This window comes from Theropithecus gelada, chromosome 17 (assembly GCF_003255815.1).
Source record: "Theropithecus gelada isolate Dixy chromosome 17, Tgel_1.0, whole genome shotgun sequence".
Classification (NCBI taxonomy): domain Eukaryota; kingdom Metazoa; phylum Chordata; class Mammalia; order Primates; family Cercopithecidae; genus Theropithecus; species Theropithecus gelada.
This window is the reverse complement of record NC_037685.1, coordinates 70,286,267-70,305,745: the sequence shown is the minus strand read 5'-3', so window position 1 is coordinate 70,305,745 and position 19,479 is coordinate 70,286,267. Positions and strand designations below refer to the sequence as shown.

The 19,479-nt window shown below is 38.7% G+C and overlaps 3 protein-coding genes across 5 annotated transcripts in view; 1 reads left to right on the top strand and 2 right to left on the bottom strand.

The window, feature by feature from the left end:
- Nucleotides 1-203: 203 nt before the first annotated feature.
- Nucleotides 204-12,143, bottom strand: NHLRC3 (NHL repeat containing 3). Of its 2 annotated transcripts, none has more exons than XR_003116489.1 (7): nt 11,734-12,143; nt 11,162-11,314; nt 10,738-10,885; nt 6,315-6,406; nt 3,630-3,742; nt 2,623-3,107; nt 204-2,161 (listed from the first exon to the last, which is right to left on the bottom strand). XR_003116489.1 is itself a non-coding variant. In XM_025364292.1 (7 exons), the coding sequence occupies exons 1-7, from the start codon at nt 11,815-11,817 to the stop codon at nt 2,855-2,857; spliced, it is 1,044 nt and encodes a 347-aa protein (XP_025220077.1). In that variant the 5' UTR covers nt 11,818-12,143; the 3' UTR covers nt 2,504-2,854. The 2 variants fall into 2 exon arrangements, 1 of the variants encoding a protein (XP_025220077.1); XM_025364292.1 differs by lacking the exon at nt 204-2,161 and adding an exon at nt 8,480-8,680 and having other exon boundaries at nt 2,504-3,107.
- Nucleotides 12,144-12,360: 217 nt separating this feature from the next.
- Nucleotides 12,361-13,073, bottom strand: LOC112610787. Its single transcript, XM_025364293.1, has 2 exons — nt 12,930-13,073; nt 12,361-12,818 (listed from the first exon to the last, which is right to left on the bottom strand). Exons 1-2 carry the CDS (start codon nt 12,957-12,959, stop codon nt 12,516-12,518), a joined length of 333 nt encoding a protein of 110 aa, XP_025220078.1. The 5' UTR covers nt 12,960-13,073; the 3' UTR covers nt 12,361-12,515.
- Nucleotides 12,380-19,479, top strand: part of PROSER1 (proline and serine rich 1) — a 29,030-nt gene continuing 21,930 nt past the window's right edge. Inside the window, exons 1-3 of one of the 2 annotated variants that reach the window (XM_025364290.1) lie at nt 12,380-13,261; nt 16,246-16,311; nt 18,710-18,778. In XM_025364290.1, the coding sequence (XP_025220075.1) occupies nt 13,217-13,261; nt 16,246-16,311; nt 18,710-18,778 (180 nt within the window). In that variant the 5' untranslated portion in view covers nt 12,380-13,216. The remainder of the gene's footprint in view (nt 13,262-16,245; nt 16,312-18,709; nt 18,779-19,479) is intronic. The other variant, XM_025364291.1, reaches the window with a different exon arrangement.

The following is a 19,479-nucleotide window of genomic DNA, read 5'->3' as shown; positions in this document are numbered from 1 at the left end:
ATTAGCTAGTTAGTACTGTCAGTTGTACCCGCCCACCACCTCAAAACAAGCTACATTCCTTAAATGTTGTAAGCAACTTCTAGTCATATTTATGCACGTCAGCTTACACCCTATATGTGTGAAAAGCAGGATATTCTTTCAGCATCAACTTGTGATTTCATAATTGTTGAAATTCTTTAAATGAATAAAGAGTTATAGACTGCTTTTGTGACAATAAAATCAAACTTTAATTGTGGAGCCAGATAATATTGCCTTTTCTTGCCAAAATTTTAATTTATACTTTTTAGTAGAAAACATAACACATTTCTCATTCATTTAACTAATTAATCCAAATGAAAAAAGTGAAGTACTATAATCACAAGTATACTAATAAACACTTTTACAAAGATATTCAGAAACATTTGCAGCAGGTTTTATAAGACTCTGATATAAAACAAAGTAAAATAAAACATTTTGAATTGGCAAAATCAGTTTACCTAGCCTAAACTGCTTCAAAGAGGCATTTGCACTTCTTGTCCTGGCTTCATAAAACAAAGTAAAATAAAACATTTTGAAATTTCAAAATCAGTTTACCTAGCCTAAATTACTTCAAAGAGGCATTTGCACTTCTTGTCCTGGCTTAAAAACAAACCCTGAAATTACTTTCTTTTATCCAAATCAATTGACCATATTAGCTAATCTGCATAAAGTCTATGAGGATATGTTTTGATAAATGCTATAAACACAAAATTAAGACAAATCTGATAGCTATTGTCACATATATAGCACATTTAGAAGGGCCTTTGTTAATAAAATGCCTCTAATGTATCCAGAGGTATAGATTTCAAAGGGCAAGTCTGTATCCGTTGCACATCTGATTCTCACAGCATTCATGAAAAAGGAGACAATGATGTTCCCATTTCACTGAAAACTAAGGTGACTTGTTTAAGGTCATATAGTCCGATCAGTGGCACAGACATTTATGGAAGGCCTTAGAATACAGAGTACAGGGCTTCCTGTTGGTAGATTTACCTTCTTAACCACACAGAGATGTGATCCAAGCATCAAAACAAGTGTGAGTCCCTTCAGGTCTGGAAAATACTCCAGCCGTAACAGGTGAAGAGCAAAGTCAGCTCAAGATCGGTCATATGCTACACAATTTACAGTAAAACACTGGGAAAAGAGGAAGCTGATGCGAGGAAGAGGGAAGAATGATTTGAAAAATTATAAAATGGCAAAGTTCCTCCAAAACCTATAATAAGCTAAAACAAACTGAAAAAAAAAAGGTCTTAGTTGGGAAGCCAATATTCAGACCAAAGGAGGGGATGGGAGGAGAAGATGTAGAAGGAGGAAAGCAGGAAATTATCCATCTTAACAGCTCAAAGGATTTGGCACATATCTATGTTATCTGAATAATCTTGAAATTTCTTTGAGGTAGACAAATGTTAGGAATAAGTTGAGTTCAAGTAAAACAAAAAAGAAAGAAAGAAAAAGAAAAAAAAAGAGAAGGAAGCTCTAAAATCCTTGGTTATTTGTAAAAACCTCTTTTAGTAAAGTGCTTAGATGCCAGCCATTTTATTCCTACATTTAAAGGCTGATTGACGTTAAGTATCTTATAGGTAACGGACGAAAGCCAAGTTGGGCTTTAAAAAAAGCTTAAAGCCTACCAAACTTTACAGTACGTTTCTAACTTTTTATACCTTCTTTACATGGAAATTATTGTTTTCTCCTCCTTGTCCCTTGGTAAGCTCTTCCTGTTTTCAAGTCTGAGCTCAAATTCACTTCTCCTGCGAAGTATCCACGATTCCCTCAGTCAAATGCAGCGCTCCTACTCCAAAAGTCCCACTACGCTCCACGGTCGCTTTTGCTGTGTTGTGACTGTTTGCCCACTTGTCTCCCCACTGGACTGGAAGCTACTCAAAAGGCAACCCTGCTTCTTCATTTTTACGTGGTCAAGACACAGCACTCTGTGGGTACTCAAATTAATCAATAGTTCATCCTATTTACAATCTCTCAAGCAGCTCATTTTATGTTAGTTGCACGATCTGGAGGTCTAGAGTTCTTCACATGAAATTTAATAAATTATCCTGCAAGCTCATTTTTATTCCCATTTTTTTTACCCAGGGACAATCAGTCTACCCGGGCAAATAATGAGGTTGCGACCTTAGTCCCTCTTCCCAACCTCATTTTTTAGTTACATTCCTTTCATTAACATGTCCTTATACACTTACAAATAAAACTAAGTCCCAAGAGGGNTTTTTTTTTTGAGACGGAGTCTTGCTCTGTCACCCAGGCTGGAGTGCTGTGGCCGGGTCTCAGCTCACTGCAAGCTCCGCCTCCCGGGTTCCCGCCATTCTCCTGCCTCAGCCTCCCGAGTAGCTGGGACTACAGGCGCCCGCCACCTCGCCCGGCTAGTTTTTTGTATGTGTTTAGTAGAGACAGGGTTTCACCGTGTTAGCCAGGATGGTCTCGATCTCCTGACCTCGTGATCCGCCCGTCTCGGCCTCCCAAAGTGCTGGGATTACAGGCTTGAGCCACCGCGCCCGGCCTGCAAGCTCATTTTTATTCCCATTTTTTTTACCCAGGGACAATCAGTCTACCCGGGCAAATAATGAGGTTGCGACCTTAGTCCCTCTTCCCAACCTCATTTTTTAGTTACATTCCTTTCATTAACATGTCCTTATACACTTACAAATAAAACTAAGTCCCAAGAGGGCAACAAAATATATGATTCTTAATGATATAAAAACAAATCTTTCTGATACTAGATCTTTTATACTAGAAAAGTAAATTCTTGTGCTTGAACATCATTTTTAAGCACTTAGTGAATTTGAGAATCTGAACTGCCACTTGAAATATTCGCAGGAAAGAAACATTATGAACCAAATGCAGGAACATAGCTATTCAAAGGGACATATTTTTGTACTTGTTTTGCTCCAATTTCTGCTACATAGACCGCTCCAGTCTTTCTGTCGACTTCCAGGAGATGTGGCAAAACTTGATCTGCTAGTTGGATTGTGCTGATCACAGAACACTCCCCAATGCTTCCCACCGGGGGTGCCGCTACAACCGAGAGCCTGCTAAGATTCAGCTGGGCCACAATCAAGTACTTTCCATCAGGAGTAAATCTAAGGAGAAAGACATTTAACATAATAAATGTCTGTGAAATAAACATAAGGGGTTTTTTTTTTCAACATTTTAATCCCCTACTGTGCCAAACAACAGTAGGCATCTACTTGCTGAATGAATCTTTTAAGGAGAATTTTAATTTGATCTAATTCTGTTTATGAGGGAATAAGATGTCCATGATGGTAAGCAAAGCCAAAGATTAGCTTAAAGTTTTTAAAAGTATCAATATCATAGTCCACAAAATGAAACTAATGAAGAACTGACGTTAGGCTGGGTTTGATTTTTGTCCTGTGTTTAAAAATTTGCCAAGTAAAGGCTAGAGGAGAGGTCTAGCATGTTATTTCTTGTGTTCACTTTATCTGGGATCTGAAAATCTCGGATATCAACTTTCTCTGTATATTTCTATTTTCCCCTGATTCAAAATTAACAATAAACATTTTAAACTTTCAGCTAGCTATTCAGAGAAGTGAGATATGTACACTAACTAAAACAAGCATTTGGCAATAAAATGAAACAATTACCTGACTGAAGAAGGTCCCTCTTCTGTGAAACAATTATTCCATGCTCCTAACCACTCCCCAGTGTCTTTATCAAATACTTGGATTCTTTTATTTCCTCGGTCAGCAACCCACACCTGAAAAACACACAAAAAGAGTCAATTGAAAAATATCCATAATATGAGAAAAAGAAAGGGAAAAGAACATTTATTTTCATTAGTTTCACATACAATATCTCACTTAAGAGGATTCCAAAGAAGGTAGTATAAGTCCCATTTTCAGATGAGGAAAAACTAAAGTTCAGAAAGGTTACCTTCTCTGAAGTGAGCTTGCAAGTGGGAGAGGCACAACCCAAAGTTGTCTTAACCCAAAGCTTATAATACTCTGTCTACTGTTCTAAATGTGTGAATAATTAAAAAGCTGGAGTACTCTACCATAATGCAGGGGATCAGTAGATAATGAAAAGTGACAACATTCATTCATTCCTTTAACAAGCATTCATTTTTCAATGAGTGCTACTGGCTTGTCAGCTCCTGGGCCAGGCAATGTGACAAAGAAAAGCAGCCTTACTTCTCGAGAGCTCAAGATAGCAGGATGTGAGGTATTCATTCACATTGCAGTATCATTAAACCCATACCTGCTATTACCAAGGTATGTACAGAGTGCTGAACCAACTAAAGAAGAAGCTTGAGATATTTTAGCAACACATAAAGAACGGTAACAGGTTTAATTTAGGTTTGTTATACACTGTAATGGGTTATTAAGGAACTTGTTATAAGACAAGAAGTGAGACGCATTCTAAATGATATTTCATGGCTACATGCATGCAACTTAAATCATAAAGGGAAATGGTTTTTGATGACTTATGGCCAGGGTCGTAGAGAGGTATGAAATAATGCACTGGGAGTGGGTCAGTCCCATTTACTTCTACCTCCCTGCTTTTGGTCCTTTGGATTTCTTGGGTTTGTGGATTGAGAGATTATTTCTTCACCAGTAACCCTGACTACAACTTCATCAATGTGTGCGAATTTTGGTAGCCATTGAATTCATCTCCAATCAGAAACAAATCAAAACTCACTACACCATTTAAGAAACTTTATTAATGCCAAAATAAAGCAATTTCTCAAGGTCTTTTCCTGATCTATGATCCTTTACTAAGGATGGGTTTTCTTAAAGATTTTGAGATTAGTATCCCAGACAAATGACCAAGGAAGTAGTACAGTTTACACCCTAGGATGGAATGATACTTTAGATTGTAGTATTATCTTTCCTGCTCAACACTCAGTGAATTTTGATTATGGGAACTCCTGTTTAACACATAACAAGAAGTCTGGAACTGACTAACCTTTCATATACGGTCGTGGTGATGATTAAATGAGTTAATAATGTAAAATACTCAGAACAGAATTGCTATTGTTATAAAACAATTGTGTATAATTGACACTCTTTATCATTCAGGAATGCCAGAGTATCCCCATCAGATGATATCCAAGGCCTTTTAGAAGGGTGTTCCTCACCATGATGAATTTACCTGGGTCAAGGTTTCCCAGGCTCTGAAATTTGATTTTTTTTTTTTTCTTAGCACACAATGAGTCACCCAAGCTCAGAAGGATAATGTGCAAAAGTTTAATTTAAACTTTCCAGTTCCCAATTTACATACAAAGTTCACATGGTTGATTAACGTCTTATGGCAGATCAGAAGATTTAATGATCAAAACATTCTCATTTTTGTCAATCAATTATGATTAGGAAGCCAAGTCATAATTAGAAGTTTGTTTGCTGATCACTGAATCGGAAGTAGAAATGGATTAAATGCCTAATGGTATGAAGGCAAGCAGCCTAATGTATCCATTGTGTGTCAAGACATTTAGTCATTTAATAAATAAATATGACTACGATGTACTAGGCACTAAGAAATAAAGCAAAAGAGATTCAGTAAGCACTCTCAACAGCCTAACATCTATTAGGGGAGACAGACAAATGATTATAATATAGCATGATAGTTACTATGATAGGAAGTACAGGCTGCTATGGGAAAAGGAGGAGAAACTAATATACAAATTTCTTGGTGGGGGTTTTGTTGTGAAAAGGTAACCTCAAAGAAGTCAGATCTATGCTTAGAAGTTGAGTCAAGGCAAAAGAGATAGTAGTGAGTAGGGCAGAAAAGAGAGAAATTGATTGAAATTTGTTGGCTAAAGCTTTCTGTTCCCTAAACAAAGTGGAGCTAGTGAGAACAAGAGTTTGCCTAGGTGACTCTTTTTCAAACTTCCAAGATTAACCTCTCCCACTCCACTTTAGATCAGCACATTTTTTTCTTGAGAAGTGAAAAGATATTCAAACACTTTTAGTGGAGTTTTCCCAGTAAGCAGGCAACTTTTTCTTTCAGGCAACTTTATGTTCAGATCCATTATTTGTTCCTTCTATCCTTTTAAATGGTACAGGATATCCATTGTGCTCATTTCTAAATATTTGGGGAACCCCCTCACTATACGACTCAAACATTTGTACGGAAGTATGTGTGCACACCCAGCCCCAGAGTAATCACCCAGACATACCCACTAACACACATCTCCACATGCCCAGACACACATGTATACAATCTATATATACATGCCCAGACACAGACACACACAGACACACACACACACACACACACGCACAAACATATTCAGATGCATAGTCCCAGAAACAATGACACTGTATTTTTACCCGACCAGCTGAATCAAGTGTAACACTGTGAGGTATGTTGAACTTAGCAGGCCCTGTCCCATTTTCTCCATGCAGCCAAAGGATCATGAAATCTATAAATGGTAAAAATATATAGTCAGAACAACATATAGAACGTCTCAAGGATTTGCATATTTTGTGAAACAGGTTACAAAGAACTATTTAATTACACTGCTGGTTCACTTGACTATGCTTTCTCAGCTTTCCTGTCTATATGGCCACTTGCCCATCTCTTACAATTAATTTTTTTAAAGTTCCTTCTCTGCTTTAGGCAATTAATCTACTTCTTTAATTATTATCTCCACTTGAATTTTTCATGACTGCTTCAAAATCATTATTTAGGGTTTATGTCATCCTCTCCCTAAAACTGGTTCCCCTTCCCAACTTATCTGTTACTTGATATTAGTATTCCACAGACCTTAGAAATTCACATTATGGGCCGGGCGCGGTGGCTCACGCCTATAATCCCAGCACTTTGGGAGGCCGAGGTGGGCGGATCACGAGGTCAGGAGATCGAGACCATCCTGGCTAACATGGTGAAACCCCATCTCTACTAAAAAATTCAAAAAATTAGCCGGGCGTGGTGGGGTCGCCTGTAGTCCCAGCTACTTGGGAGGCTGAGGCAGGAGAATGGCCTGAACCTGGGAGGCGGAGCTTGCAGTTAGCCGAGATCATGCCACTGCACTCCAGCCTGGGCAGCAGAGACAGGCTCCCTCTCAAAAAAAAAGAAAAAAAAAATTCACATTATGATTTTACCGTCTATCTCCTTTATTATCCACTATGATGGGTTCAACTGTGGTCCTTTAAAAAGATGTCCAAGTCCTAACTCCCGATACCTGGGAATGTGATGCTATTTGGAAATAGTTTTTGCACATAAAATTAAAATTAGGGATCTCATGAGATCACCCTAGATTTAGGGTGGTCCCTAAATCCTTATTCAGAGAAAGAAGGAAAAGACTGGAGGCACAAAACCACACAGAGAAGAAGGGGCTGCCATGTGAATATGGAGACAGACATCAGAGTTATGCTGCCACAAGCCAAGGAATGCTTGGGCCACCAGAAACTAGAAGCGGCAAGGCAGGGCCTTTAGAATGAGCACGGCCTACCAGATTTCTGATTTCCGGATTCCAAAACTGTGAGAATAAATTTATGTTGTTTAAAGCCATGCAGTTTGTGGCAATTTGCTATGGCAACCACAGAAAACTAATACACCCATATTTAATCTGTCTCCTAGATTTTGTTGTTTCTTTCATTGAAATTTTTGGATTCTTGCTTTACCCTTACCCTATAAGTCCCTTTTAACTATTATCAACCAAATTCAGTTACTAAATACCAATTGACTACATAGCCTCCAAATGAGAGCTCACTTGAAATAGATCCTAAAAGAATGTCTTATAAAACCTGCTGCTGTAACATTATTTTCCTACTAAGAAAACCTCAAAAACTTTATAGGCAAGAACATGGCTTTAATAATCCTTAAATAAGACTTCAAAAACATCCCAAATTGCATTTTATGCTGCTGAAAAAGTGCATCTTCACCTTCTTTCCTGTTAATAACAGCCTGTAGACCATGCATGATAAACCCTCCATGAATGTTCCATCCATCCTCCCTTCTCCTCCCACCAAAACCAGTTTAGTTCAATAACTACTTCCTTCATGACATCTGGTTCTATTTCTCCAGGCAATTTAGTTTCTCCTCCTAAGTCGATTTTGCTTTAAGAATCAATACCATAGACTACATTGCATTGTTTCATACATAACAGATCTGCACCTCCTTATACTAGAGAGGGCAGAGAAAGGGCATTCAATAAAATGCTTGCAGATTAATCAGCCTGTAGGATACCTGACTCTGGACTTCTAGGTTTCTAATTTCTACACACTTATCTCCTGAGCCCACTAGAAATTCTCATACTGTTGCCAGGTACTTTTGGAGGAATCTCCTGGCCTTTGGTGAAGAAAGTCGGCCTGTTATCAGGATCATTTATTGTGGGCAATCATACATCTGTTTTTCAGTTTTCTGGCAGTAATACACTTAGCTCTTTACACACTGCTTCATACACAACACTTAAAACATTATACCAAGTATCAAACAAATTCAATCCAATTTATAATATTTTTATAATACCATAAACAATTAAGTCATGTACCTTGGGACAGTTTGATCAATCTGTTATTCAATCCTCCATCTCCATCCACAATGTAAATATCTCCTGTGTCCTCTACATATAATTCTGCTGGGTTATCAAACTGCAAAGGATTCAAACCAGTGCCTTTTGTGCCTGGAGTACCCAAGACTTGAACAAGATCACCAAAAGAACTGTATTTTTTAACAGTATGACCAAAGAATCCTATAAAGATAGATATGTACATCTCACAAATAAAACCACTATACGAACATTCAGATTTTTCAAGTAAGCTAAGAGCAAAAATTTGATAGAATTAAACAGTAATAAATGGTTGATAGACTTAGGAAATTACATATAACTAATAAGCACTATAGCTTCTTTGTAAATTATAGCCACATTTGATCACGAATTAAAATCTCCATTAGTACAAAATAAGCGGATTCTAAACTCAAATAAATAACATCCCCATAATTGACTCATTATACAGGAAACTCAGAATGTTAACAAAGTATTGGGGCAGCATTTTCTTTTTTAATCTTTTGACCTTGAATAAGCATTGCTTATGAAAGGAAATCAAGAAGAAAATGTAAAGGGAACAACTTATATTTGAAACTGTTACTTCAATCATTCACATACAGATCTTAAATTTCAGTCAGTCAACAAAAACATTCTCTATGGTACAGAATTTTTTTTTTTTAAACTGCATTTTCACCTTGTGGAGACATTCAAAATACAACCCCTCAACTTTTCTTTGCTAAGAAGAAAATAATCTTTGTAAATCATGAGTATCTTATTTTCTCACGTTAAAATTTCTTTAAGTTAAAATTAACAAGCAAGAGCATAAAGCAGACTATCAATAAGGGAATATCATAAAGCAGTTAACAGAAATCAATTTGAAGGTACATATACCCAATTAATTGATAGGTATTCAAAAGACAAACCGGATACATTGAGCTTACCAGAAAGAAAGTGAATCAGCTTGCATTACAATTCTATGTTAAATAATTTATTTATTATTATACTTTTGGACAGTTGAGCTAAAGTTTATAGCAATAAAAAACACATAAACCTCCAAGTTTCTAAAAACTAGCAAAAAAGACTACCAATAAAAATTTTTTTTAAAAAAAGGCTAATTTGTAGCCATATTTTTCATTAGAGGAAATTTATTCCTTTGGGAAATAGGAACATAAAACCGTCTTCAGATCTCTGGGTAGAAAATTAGCTGTAATGGAAAAAATGAAGAGATCATCTGTGCTCTTTTTATTTCTGGGAATCAAGGAAGTCTTATTTTTAAAAATCACATGAATAAAATGAACTAAAAGTAATGGTCTTTAACAGTGGATCTTCAGGAAAAAAGTGAACATAGACCCTCATTACAGTATTACAATTCACTCAGTGATAATCTATAGATTTTTTTTGGTTGAACTAGAATCTTACTATGTAAAACACAGCATGAAATAAACAGGCCATCAGCTGAGGCCCAGAAATCTTATGGGTTCTGAAAACAGCTGCGATAATGGCACTACTTACAGAAACTGAGAACTCGTTATCTCTAAAAAATGGTATCTGAATCAGCCAGGACTGTAGCACCAGGATGTCCCTGAATTCAAGAACACAACTGAGCCAAGGAATGCCAGAAATAATGTCTTTATAATCCCATTTCTTCCTGAATTCCTAGGGTAATGCCAGGACATCTCAGGTATTGCTTTAAGCTACAGCCACAGGTGAATTGTTTCTCTGAAAACTTTCTCCATAGCTGCCATTCAGCTGTGCTCACTTTATTTTTCAGCTTTTTTGTACTAAAAATATTTGATGGCAGGAAGATTTCAGACATACTTCAGTCAGTAGAATTTCAAAAACATTAACACCAATTTCTGCAATCTTTGCACTTTGAGCAACCAAACAGTTACGATTTCACAATCTTTTATGAAAGAGAACTGGAAAAGGAAAATAAGAGTCAAGGATTCCAGTCATTGCTTTTAGAGACTGCCACTTTATTTGGCTTCAGTTTAGTTATTTAATCTGAGAAGAGCAACTGATGCTTTAAAGAGGAAAAGTCCCTAGACAAGTTCAAGGAAAGATTATATTAACAGGCTCCTTGTCAAATTTCTTAATTCCACAGAAGCATAATATAAAGTTTGTTAAAAACATGTGATTTCATGAATCGTTAAAGAAATTACAATTAGATTCAGCAACTCTGATTTTAAACAACACAAACAAGGACATGTGCAAAGATGCGATTTCCAGTAAGATAATTTAATATGTATTACTATACATACCACTTCCTACATCCGTGATCCAGATGGATTGTTCATATAGAGTACTGGCTGCAAATATACCATGAGGTGTGTCAACTGTGTAATTCCAGGCTCGTAGAAAATATCCATCCTCTGTGAACACTAATATCTTTGGGATGTTATCCCCTCTCTGAAGGTATACAAAAAATAACTAGGATCAGTTTTAAGGAAAGGTAATCTGTATCTTGGCAAAGAAAAAAAAAATAACTGAGAATTTTACTAATATTTCAAAAACCACTTTCAAAATCTAACATATCTTTCACATTCGAAACCAAAATACTTGAAACCAACTCAAAAATAAATTGCACAATTAGCATGATATAAACGCATATGGTCAGTTACTACAGCAAGAGAGGAAGCTTGTTGTTTCGTGTTCATAATTTCTTTAACTCTCTATTTTACTTACTTGACCTATGTAAACCAATCCGTTGAGGGAGTCAACTGCAACACAAAATGTTGTTCCGGTAAAATATTCGGGGTGCTTAGGCCAATCCACATCCAGCCGGTAAAGACTTTTCTCAGTTCTCCAGGAAACTGCAAAAGTAAAGTTCCTCAAAACCTTAAATAAAATCAGACAATTCAGATGTAGTTTACCCTCTAGGGAAGAAAAAAGGGGGGGAGGGGCGGATGGTAACAGGGCTTATTGTTAAGCATGCCTTGACAACTAGAAGTTTGCTGGACTGAAATAATTCCAAAGAAATGGGCTTATGTGCCTAAAGACCAACACGACCACAATAGAAATCTGCAAATTATTTGAGGGTGTAGTAGGAGTTGGGAAAGAGGAAAATGGCGATGTGAGATACACAGATTTTTAAACTCAAATTTTATAACAGTCAAGGCAGTTCGGACCCAGGTGCAAGCTTTGAGACAAGCTACTGAGGGAACCAGGGCCTGCCACCTCCATCCCACGACCGTGGCGACGCCTCCCAACAGGGCTATCCGCACACCCGACAGTCATTTCCTCACTACCCAACTCACTGGAGAGCCACAAAAACGCGAATGCAAAACCAGAAATGCAAGAAAGAAGCCAGCACCGGCTACGCAGACCCAGAATCTCGCCATGACCAGACGGGAAGCCAGGCGAGGGAGGGTCCGCAGGTGTCTGGGGGAGGACCTGACAGCCTCAGGCCCGAACGGTGTGTAGCGGCACAGAGGGTCTGCCCGGGGCCCGAAGACCCTATCTCCGGTTTCCCCTCCCTGGAGGCACAGCTTTGAGTACGAAACGGAACAGAGACTAGGGCGAATGAAAATCAGAGAAGACCAGTTCCGGACTTCGTGTGCATTTCGGGGTCCCCGCCCTTATGTCAGGTGCTTCGGGCTCACCCAGTGACCACCCTTTCCCGCCCTCAGGGCAGTCCTCGCCGGTGACTTCCCGTGGCCACCAAAGTATGGGCGCCCGTAGATATGCCTTAATCGCTCGCCATTTATTCTTTTTAATTCAGACGGCAAAATCAAAAGGTCGCACACTCAAACACGAGGTATAGTGGGGATAACATTCAAAATAATGACAGCTAGCCTTCGGGAAGGATTTTTGCCACATCCTATTCCTACCATCCAGGCATCCGCTATGGATGCCTATGTTCCCACACCAGGACCCCACCTCTGGCTTTCAGGAAAGGGGGGCCCAAGCTGGCGGCGCAGTGTTGAGTTTACTTGGGCGCGACTGGCTTTATAGTAGGTCCCCATGAGCTGGTGGGGGCTGTAGGGGTAACCAGGCAGGGCGCCTGGCGCTGCTGGGGCTGCGTTTTTCCGGAGTCCCCCTATGCGAGGCCGTGCCCCTCTTCGCCCGGCTCCCGGTGCTCTCCAGCCGCCGGCCCGCTCCCGGAAGCCGCAGCAGCTGGTAACAAAGAGCCTGCCGGCCCGCCTGCTGCCAGGGCCGAGGTACCCAGGAGTCGAGCGCAGCGGCTGGGGATGAGCGCGAGCCGGACCATGCGTCCGGGTTCGCGGCGGTGAGGGTCGCGGCCGGCGGCCGAGGCGCAGGTGCGGGTCGAGAGACCGGCGCCTCCCTCCCCGCCGCCCGTGGACTCCGAGTGCAGGTGTTTCTGCTCTGCCGGCCGCTCCACCTGGGCAAGCGGCTTCAAAAGCTACCTGTGGCTGCACCTGGCCCTCAGCTGCAGGGAAACGGCACTCAGCCCCGCCGCGGAGCCCGGGTTTTTCTGCAGAACTCAGGGGACCTGGCTCTTGCCCGAGGTGCCCTGAAGCATTGTGTGAATAAGCTGGGGAAGCCTGACTGGAGTGTTTTTTCTTTTTAATAAAAAAAGTTTTTCTGAATCTCAGTTTTTAGAATTTTTTTTTTTTTGCGAAGTTTGCAATACTCTCTACCTCTTCGCATCCTCTCTTGCTCGTGGAGTCTTTTTCCTCCTCAGCTATAAATATTTTTACTATCGGCGGAGCTGACCAGGGATGAACGTCTTGTAATTGCAAGTATAACTGTTAAAACCACGTCGGGGTAGTAGTCAAGATGGATAAAAAGTCCTTTGAAATGGTGCTGGATGAAATTAGAAAGGTAATTACACTCGATTCCAGGAATTATTTTATGAGATGAATTCTCGTGGTTTAGACTCTCTTTGAGGTACTGTGTGCAGATTGTGCAGCATGAGGATCCTAGGATTGCCAAATTGGTTTGAATTCTCACGTGTAATGGAGGAGTTTGTATCTTGATACGTTTCCAATACAGATAGAAATTAAGTTACGTTAACGCCGAATTTGAGACTCAGCGCGGTGTCGTGGGAATGATACTCAGACGCCCCTCCGTTCCAAAGCCTGCTTTACAAATCCTTAATAGCTCTGTACTTTGGGGCAAGTGGCTTAGTATTTTTGAGTTTATTGCCTCATCTTTCAGTAACACACGAGTGACTGAAAACTAGAGGTAATACGCAGAAAGTTTCTTTTATGGTAGTTATTATGATGGGGTTTTCAAATCTAAGCATAAGGTAGAGTGTATTTGTTGCGTTGGCCATGCAAAATTCGTGTCCTGATGTTAAGTGTGGCATTAAGTTTAGAGTCACGTTCTTAGGAACTGGCCGTCAATAACTTGAGGTTCAAATTTTTTTCTCCCGCTTTCCAAGTTTTTGCTGCTTTTTGAGGCTGTTGTGTGGATCCCATCTCCCAGAGTGAACCAGACAGCAATAATTCTGGAAGGTAGTCTTGAGCCTAACAATATCTCAAGCACAAAAGTACCGAAAAGTTACTTATTTTAAAATGTAAGGACTTGGTGCACCATTGTTACATCAACACACGGTGCTTTCCTTCGGCCTTCCGGGCAATTATTCTTCCTCACCTGCATACCTCTGCGACCCTTCAGTGAAACGGAAGAAATTGTTCCCCTGTGCTCTGGTGCTTATTTCAGTTTACGAAGGTGTTATTGTCTCTGGTCTTGCACTTTTACTTTGGTTTTATACAGCTTTTTTCTTTTTTCAAATTGTCGTGTTTTAGTTTTCATATTTGTTAATACTAAACGTTCTTTTTTGAACAAGTTCTGCTTTTGCAAAACCAATGTGTCCAATTAATTTTTGAAATAAAATGTTGGTTTGCTAACTATATGCCTAGGAATTTGTCAGAATTTGTTCGTGAGCTGATTTTTAATTACTTTTCATGAGAAAATAATTGGTGAGTCCAAGTAGACCGGCAGATTTTTACTTTTGGAAGATACAGGGTCTCAGTGTGCATATTCGCTTCCTAGTGTCATAAAAATGTCACAATAAATTCTAAAGAGAGGAATAGGGAAATTTTCCAGATATGAAAGTCCTGTTCACATGAGATGGCAACTTAAGTCTATATTTCTGGTCAGCAGTTAAAACATGTCTTCTGCTGGCTTTGCCGAATGATTAGATACATCAGCGTTGTCATGGTCTATTAAAATGGAATAAACTATTGGCATATCTAAATATGAGCATTACTATTGATTTTTTTAAAAATTGCTCTTTGTAAATGTAAGTCAGTTTAAACCAGGTCATCTCTTGAGTATCACAGTGAGTTTATATAATAGATAATACTGGTTGTCATTACTGTCATTTGAAACTAGTGGCGTTTAAGAAGCCACTAGCTAGAAGAACTGGGAAAGGGAGTAGAAAGGGGGAAAAAGCAATGCTTGATTGATTACTCAAAAAGGAGGGAGTAATAGCTATTACTTAGTGAGCACTTACTTTGTGAGCCTGTTTTTAAGCACTTCTCCAGTCATGATTTATTTTGATTCTCCTTACAATCCACGAGGTGTAGGCACTGTACTTCTTACTTAAAGCTGGCGGCCTACTCTCTGTGAGGTTAACTAGTCAGCTCAAGACTCCCCAGGTGGGAAGTTGGGGGCAGTGGGCCGTATTCAAACTATGCTTGCAGAGCACCATGCTGCCCTGCCTGGGTTTACAGCTGGGTCTCTCAGGCATTGATGGAAGAATTGAGATATGGCGTGGCATCAGTACAATCCAAGACCTTGTTCAGAAACTTGTATTTGACTGTGTCCGATTATTATATTGATAGTAAAACTCCTAGGAGTACATTATTTAGAATGCCTTTTTCTCCCTTTTCAGTGAATATTGAACTACTGAGCACCCAGGATACTTCAGTTGACTGGTCATAATACTTTTTCCTAGCAGAATGATATATGTGAAAAATATGATTATAATTATTTTGTAGTACAAGCAAAGGGATTCGTTCATTTTTAATGATTAGTGGCGACCGACTTAAGACAGCTGTTTCCATCGCTAAGATGAGCAAATAGCTGCAAGGGGAGCCTATGTGATTTAGTGGGCTCTAGATAGTGCTGCATCAAAGCCACCAACTTCTCCCTCACCCACTGACAGATTCCATAAAGGAAAGGAACCATCACTTACTGATTATCTATTATATGTCACATCTGATGTCCACTATTATGGTTTTCATAGTAACTCTTTGAGGTTGGTGAATGGTGTTCCCTCTTTGAGTGAGGAAACTCAAAGGGAATTAAAATGCCTCTTGAAGTCTACACTGCCAGTTAGTGGCAGGCACAGACTTTGAATCCAGGGCTTCTTGCATTCTTATATCCCTGTAGAAATACTGAGAGCCTCAACTAGACCTTGTCTTATTCTTCCTGTCACTTAGCACATAGATATTCAATAATTGATGAATAACAACATCTGATATGTTTAATCTTAAAAATGACAATGTGATTGGATTTGGAATGTTTTGAAACTCTTTAATTACGTATTTAGGAATTCTAAATGTAGCGCGTACTAATGTTGAATCATGTCTATTACAATTGTATTCCCTTTCCTTGTAGAAGCGGATAGGGAAGCCCAGCAGATCTTCCTGCTTGCTCAGTGTGTCCCTCACAGTAGTGAACCTGGAAAGGTGGAAGGAAGGGCCTCTCACCACAGTGACCTTAGTTCCTCTGCATGACAGGGCTGAAGTAGACCTGCCCCTGTTGAGTTGCTTAGGCAGTTTTGATAGATACTTATTACTGTGCTGTTTACGTATATTAATGCTGTTTTACTGTGTGTGTGTGTTTTTTTTTAGGCTGTTTTGACAGAATACAAATTAAAAGCAATTGAATATGTGCATGGATACTTTTCTAGTGAACAGGTATTCCTCATTATTTGTTTAAACAAAGCCTTCTTTTTATACCAATGTTCTGGTTAATGTCTGTCTGCTGGCCGAATTCAGAATTGCTTTTACCTTTTTGCTGTATTTATTCAGGAACTCGAGAAGCTCCCAGTTTTGGCAGAAAACTTCACAGAATTTATAATTCAGGGACTAAGCACCTCTCCACTTTCACCCCAATTCCTATTTTAAAATGATTTTAAATATAGGGTCTTAAAGCAGTTCAAAGCGTTTATGGTTCTGGGCACAATATCAAAGATTTAGAAAGTTGTAATGGTAAATTTACCCAAATTTTTATAGTTATATGTAAGACAATTACAAAATTCATCATGTAATATAAAAGAAAATGTGAACAAATAATGAAATGTTTTTATATGAAGCCACAAGATAAAAATTTCAACAGTAAGAAAAATACACAGTGTTATTAATAAGTAGTTGCTGTAACTGCCGGAATATTAACATTTTAAGCATGATGGTTTAGTGAAAACTTCATTCCACCTTAGGGGCAGTTTGCTAATTAAAATAAATGTGTGTCACACACACAAGGGGGCATGTTTCTGAGGGATAGTTAGAAAATTCTTGATAGGGAAATCAGGTATAAATATTAATAAGAATGTCTGGAGAACAGCTCAGGGAAAGGATGGACAATAAATTACATATTGAGTTAATAAATGCTCCAATTGAGTTAGTAAATGGTCCAACTTTTCATTGGTTTCTCAAGAACTTCAAAACTGGAAAGCATGAATGACCTTAAGCCTATAGAAGTTCTGCCCACTAAATTCTCAAAAGCTACTTTATGATTTGCATTTATGGTCTTTATGTCAGTTTTTCAGCTTTCCCATTGCTTTACAAAGTTACTTTATGATCTTAAAAATTTAAATGTTTTGGCCAGGCACGGTGGCTCACACCTGTAGTCGCAGCACTTTGGGAGGCTGAGGCAGGCGGATCTCTTGAAGTCAGGAGTTCAAGACCAGACTGGTCAACATTGTGAAATCCCATCTCTACAAAAATACCAAAATGAGCCGGGCATGATGACTGGTGCCTATAATCGAGAATCACTTGAACCCGGGAGGCGGAGCTTGTAGTGTGCCAAAATCGCACCCTTGCGCTCCAGCCTGGGTGACAGAGCAAAACTCTGTCTCAAAAAAAAAAAAATTTTAATGTTTTAAAAAGATTTATAATTTCTTACAGCTAATAGCATTTTTTTCTTGTGTGTATGTGATGTACCACCCTGAGTGATGTTTCCACTTTGCTAAAGTCATTACAAAGTTTATTAAGCCTACTTTCTAAATGAGCTTATTGTATTAAAGATTTTTCTTTGTATCTTAGATGTGGTGGCTTGTAAAATTTTATGGTTGGTAAAATACAGCATTTATTAGATATCAAGAACATTATTCCCATCAAAGTTTGAAGGACTTTTATCAAATTAACTGGAAAGTATACATAATACTTATTTGCTATATATGTCTCTCTTTATAAGGAGTAAAAAAAAATTTTTTTTTTAAGCATATTTTCAGGAACTGTCTTCTTGTATCACTTTTTTCCCCCTTTGGAACGTCTTTGGAGGCAGTGAAACACGGTGGTGGTGATCATGCTGAGATCTCAGTGTCCTGATCTTTATGCCCTGTGCTCCCCTCTTATTGGCTATCTCATAATGCTTCCCTCATTTGTTTGAAGTTCTTAGGTGGTAGTGGGAGCTGGTCTGAGCTGCACAGTCTGAGCTCTCAAATGATGTATCATTTAGGGGCTGCTGGAGTAATTCATGTTGATTCTTGACATTTTTAAGGGACTAGATTTATGATTTGAGTTTATGCCCTCCAGATTCAAGTTAAAAGACCTACTAGGACTAAAGTTAGTGGACCTACACTAAAACATACCACTGTGCCCTTGTGAGTGCTCTTCTCCCCTCACATTGAAAAGTTTTCCATTCACAGTCCATCTTTATATTCCTAAGCCGACATTTGATCTCTGTCTAGTACTTTGAACCATCCTTTTCTTATTAGGATACTTTGTTTTTTCTGTATTGTATATTTTTCTTTCTTTCTAGACCAGTGCTGTCTAGTAGAACTTTTTGTGATGGTAGAAATGTTCTCTCCTGCAGTGTGCATTATTGTAATTATCAGCCTCACGTAGCTCTTGAGCACTTGAAATGTGGCTTGTGTCACTAAGGAACTGAATTTTTAAATTTTATTTGATTGTAAGTGATTTAAGGTTATGTAACCGCATGTTGCTATTCTATTAGCACAGTTTTCAGACTTTAATGCCACCTGTATCACCTGGGCCTGGGCTGCACACGTTGAATTATAATGTCAAGTACTGAAATAAATCTTATAGAAATGTTTGCAAACATGCTGTCATTAGAGCTGTTCTTTGTTTTCAGGTGGTTGATTTGCTGAGATATTTTTCCTGGGCCGAGCCCCAGTTGAAGGCAATGAAAGCATTACAGCATGTAAGTAACTTATTTTTTCCTTTAGAACGTAGAATTTAAGTATTTTTAATTCTCCCAGTTGTCTATAGTTGATTTCAGTTGTAATTTATTTGCATTAGAAAAGCAAACTCTAAGCGTTATTGTACTTTGATTGAAAATAGCTATGTTAAAAAATTAACATTTTCCAAACTGTACATTTGAATTGTATGCCACAGTGTCCTGATTGGCAAGTTAGAGGAAAACTTCACCGGCAAGCAAAATATGGGAATTTGAATTCTTAATGGTTTTTTGCACTTCTGTTTTTTTAATATCCATCTTCACCATCTTTCTATTTAGTCTTAGAAAAGTTAGTACTGTCCAAATAAATTTTCAGTGATGATGGAAATTTTTATATCAGCACTGTCCATTATGGTAGCCACTTGAATGTGCCTCATCTGAGGAACTATATTTAATTTTATTTCATTGTAATTAGTTCAAATAGGTACATGTGCTTAGTGGCTACTATATTGGATAGCACAGCTCTAGAACCTAGGTCAGCAGGAGCATCTAGATCACACAGGCGTATCTGCCTGTGTAGGAAGATTTTTGAAGCAATATCAGGCCTGGGTATCTTCAGTGAAATCAATTTACAGATCCTTGACTTTCTAAACTGATGAGCCTAGGAAAGTATCTGGGTCTGTTAGTGCTACTTTGTGACCTCCTCTTTAATATTTGCTTTTTTA

Coding starts and splice junctions, on each gene's coding strand:
- NHLRC3 (XM_025364292.1), bottom strand. CDS start 11,817: ATGGCGAGATTCTGGGTCTGCGTAGCCGGTGCTGGCTTCTTTCTTGCA. Junction 11,315..11,733: donor CGCGTTTTTGTGGCTCTCCA/GTGAGTTGGGTA, acceptor ATTTTATTTAAG/GTTTTGAGGAACTTTACTTT. Junction 10,886..11,161: donor GATTGGTTTACATAGGTCAA/GTAAGTAAAATA, acceptor GTATACCTTCAG/AGAGGGGATAACATCCCAAA.
- LOC112610787 (XM_025364293.1), bottom strand. CDS start 12,959: ATGCTTCAGGGCACCTCGGGCAAGAGCCAG. Junction 12,819..12,929: donor GCACCTCGGGCAAGAGCCAG/GTCCCCTGAGTT, acceptor CCGCTTGCCCAG/GTGGAGCGGCCGGCAGAGCA.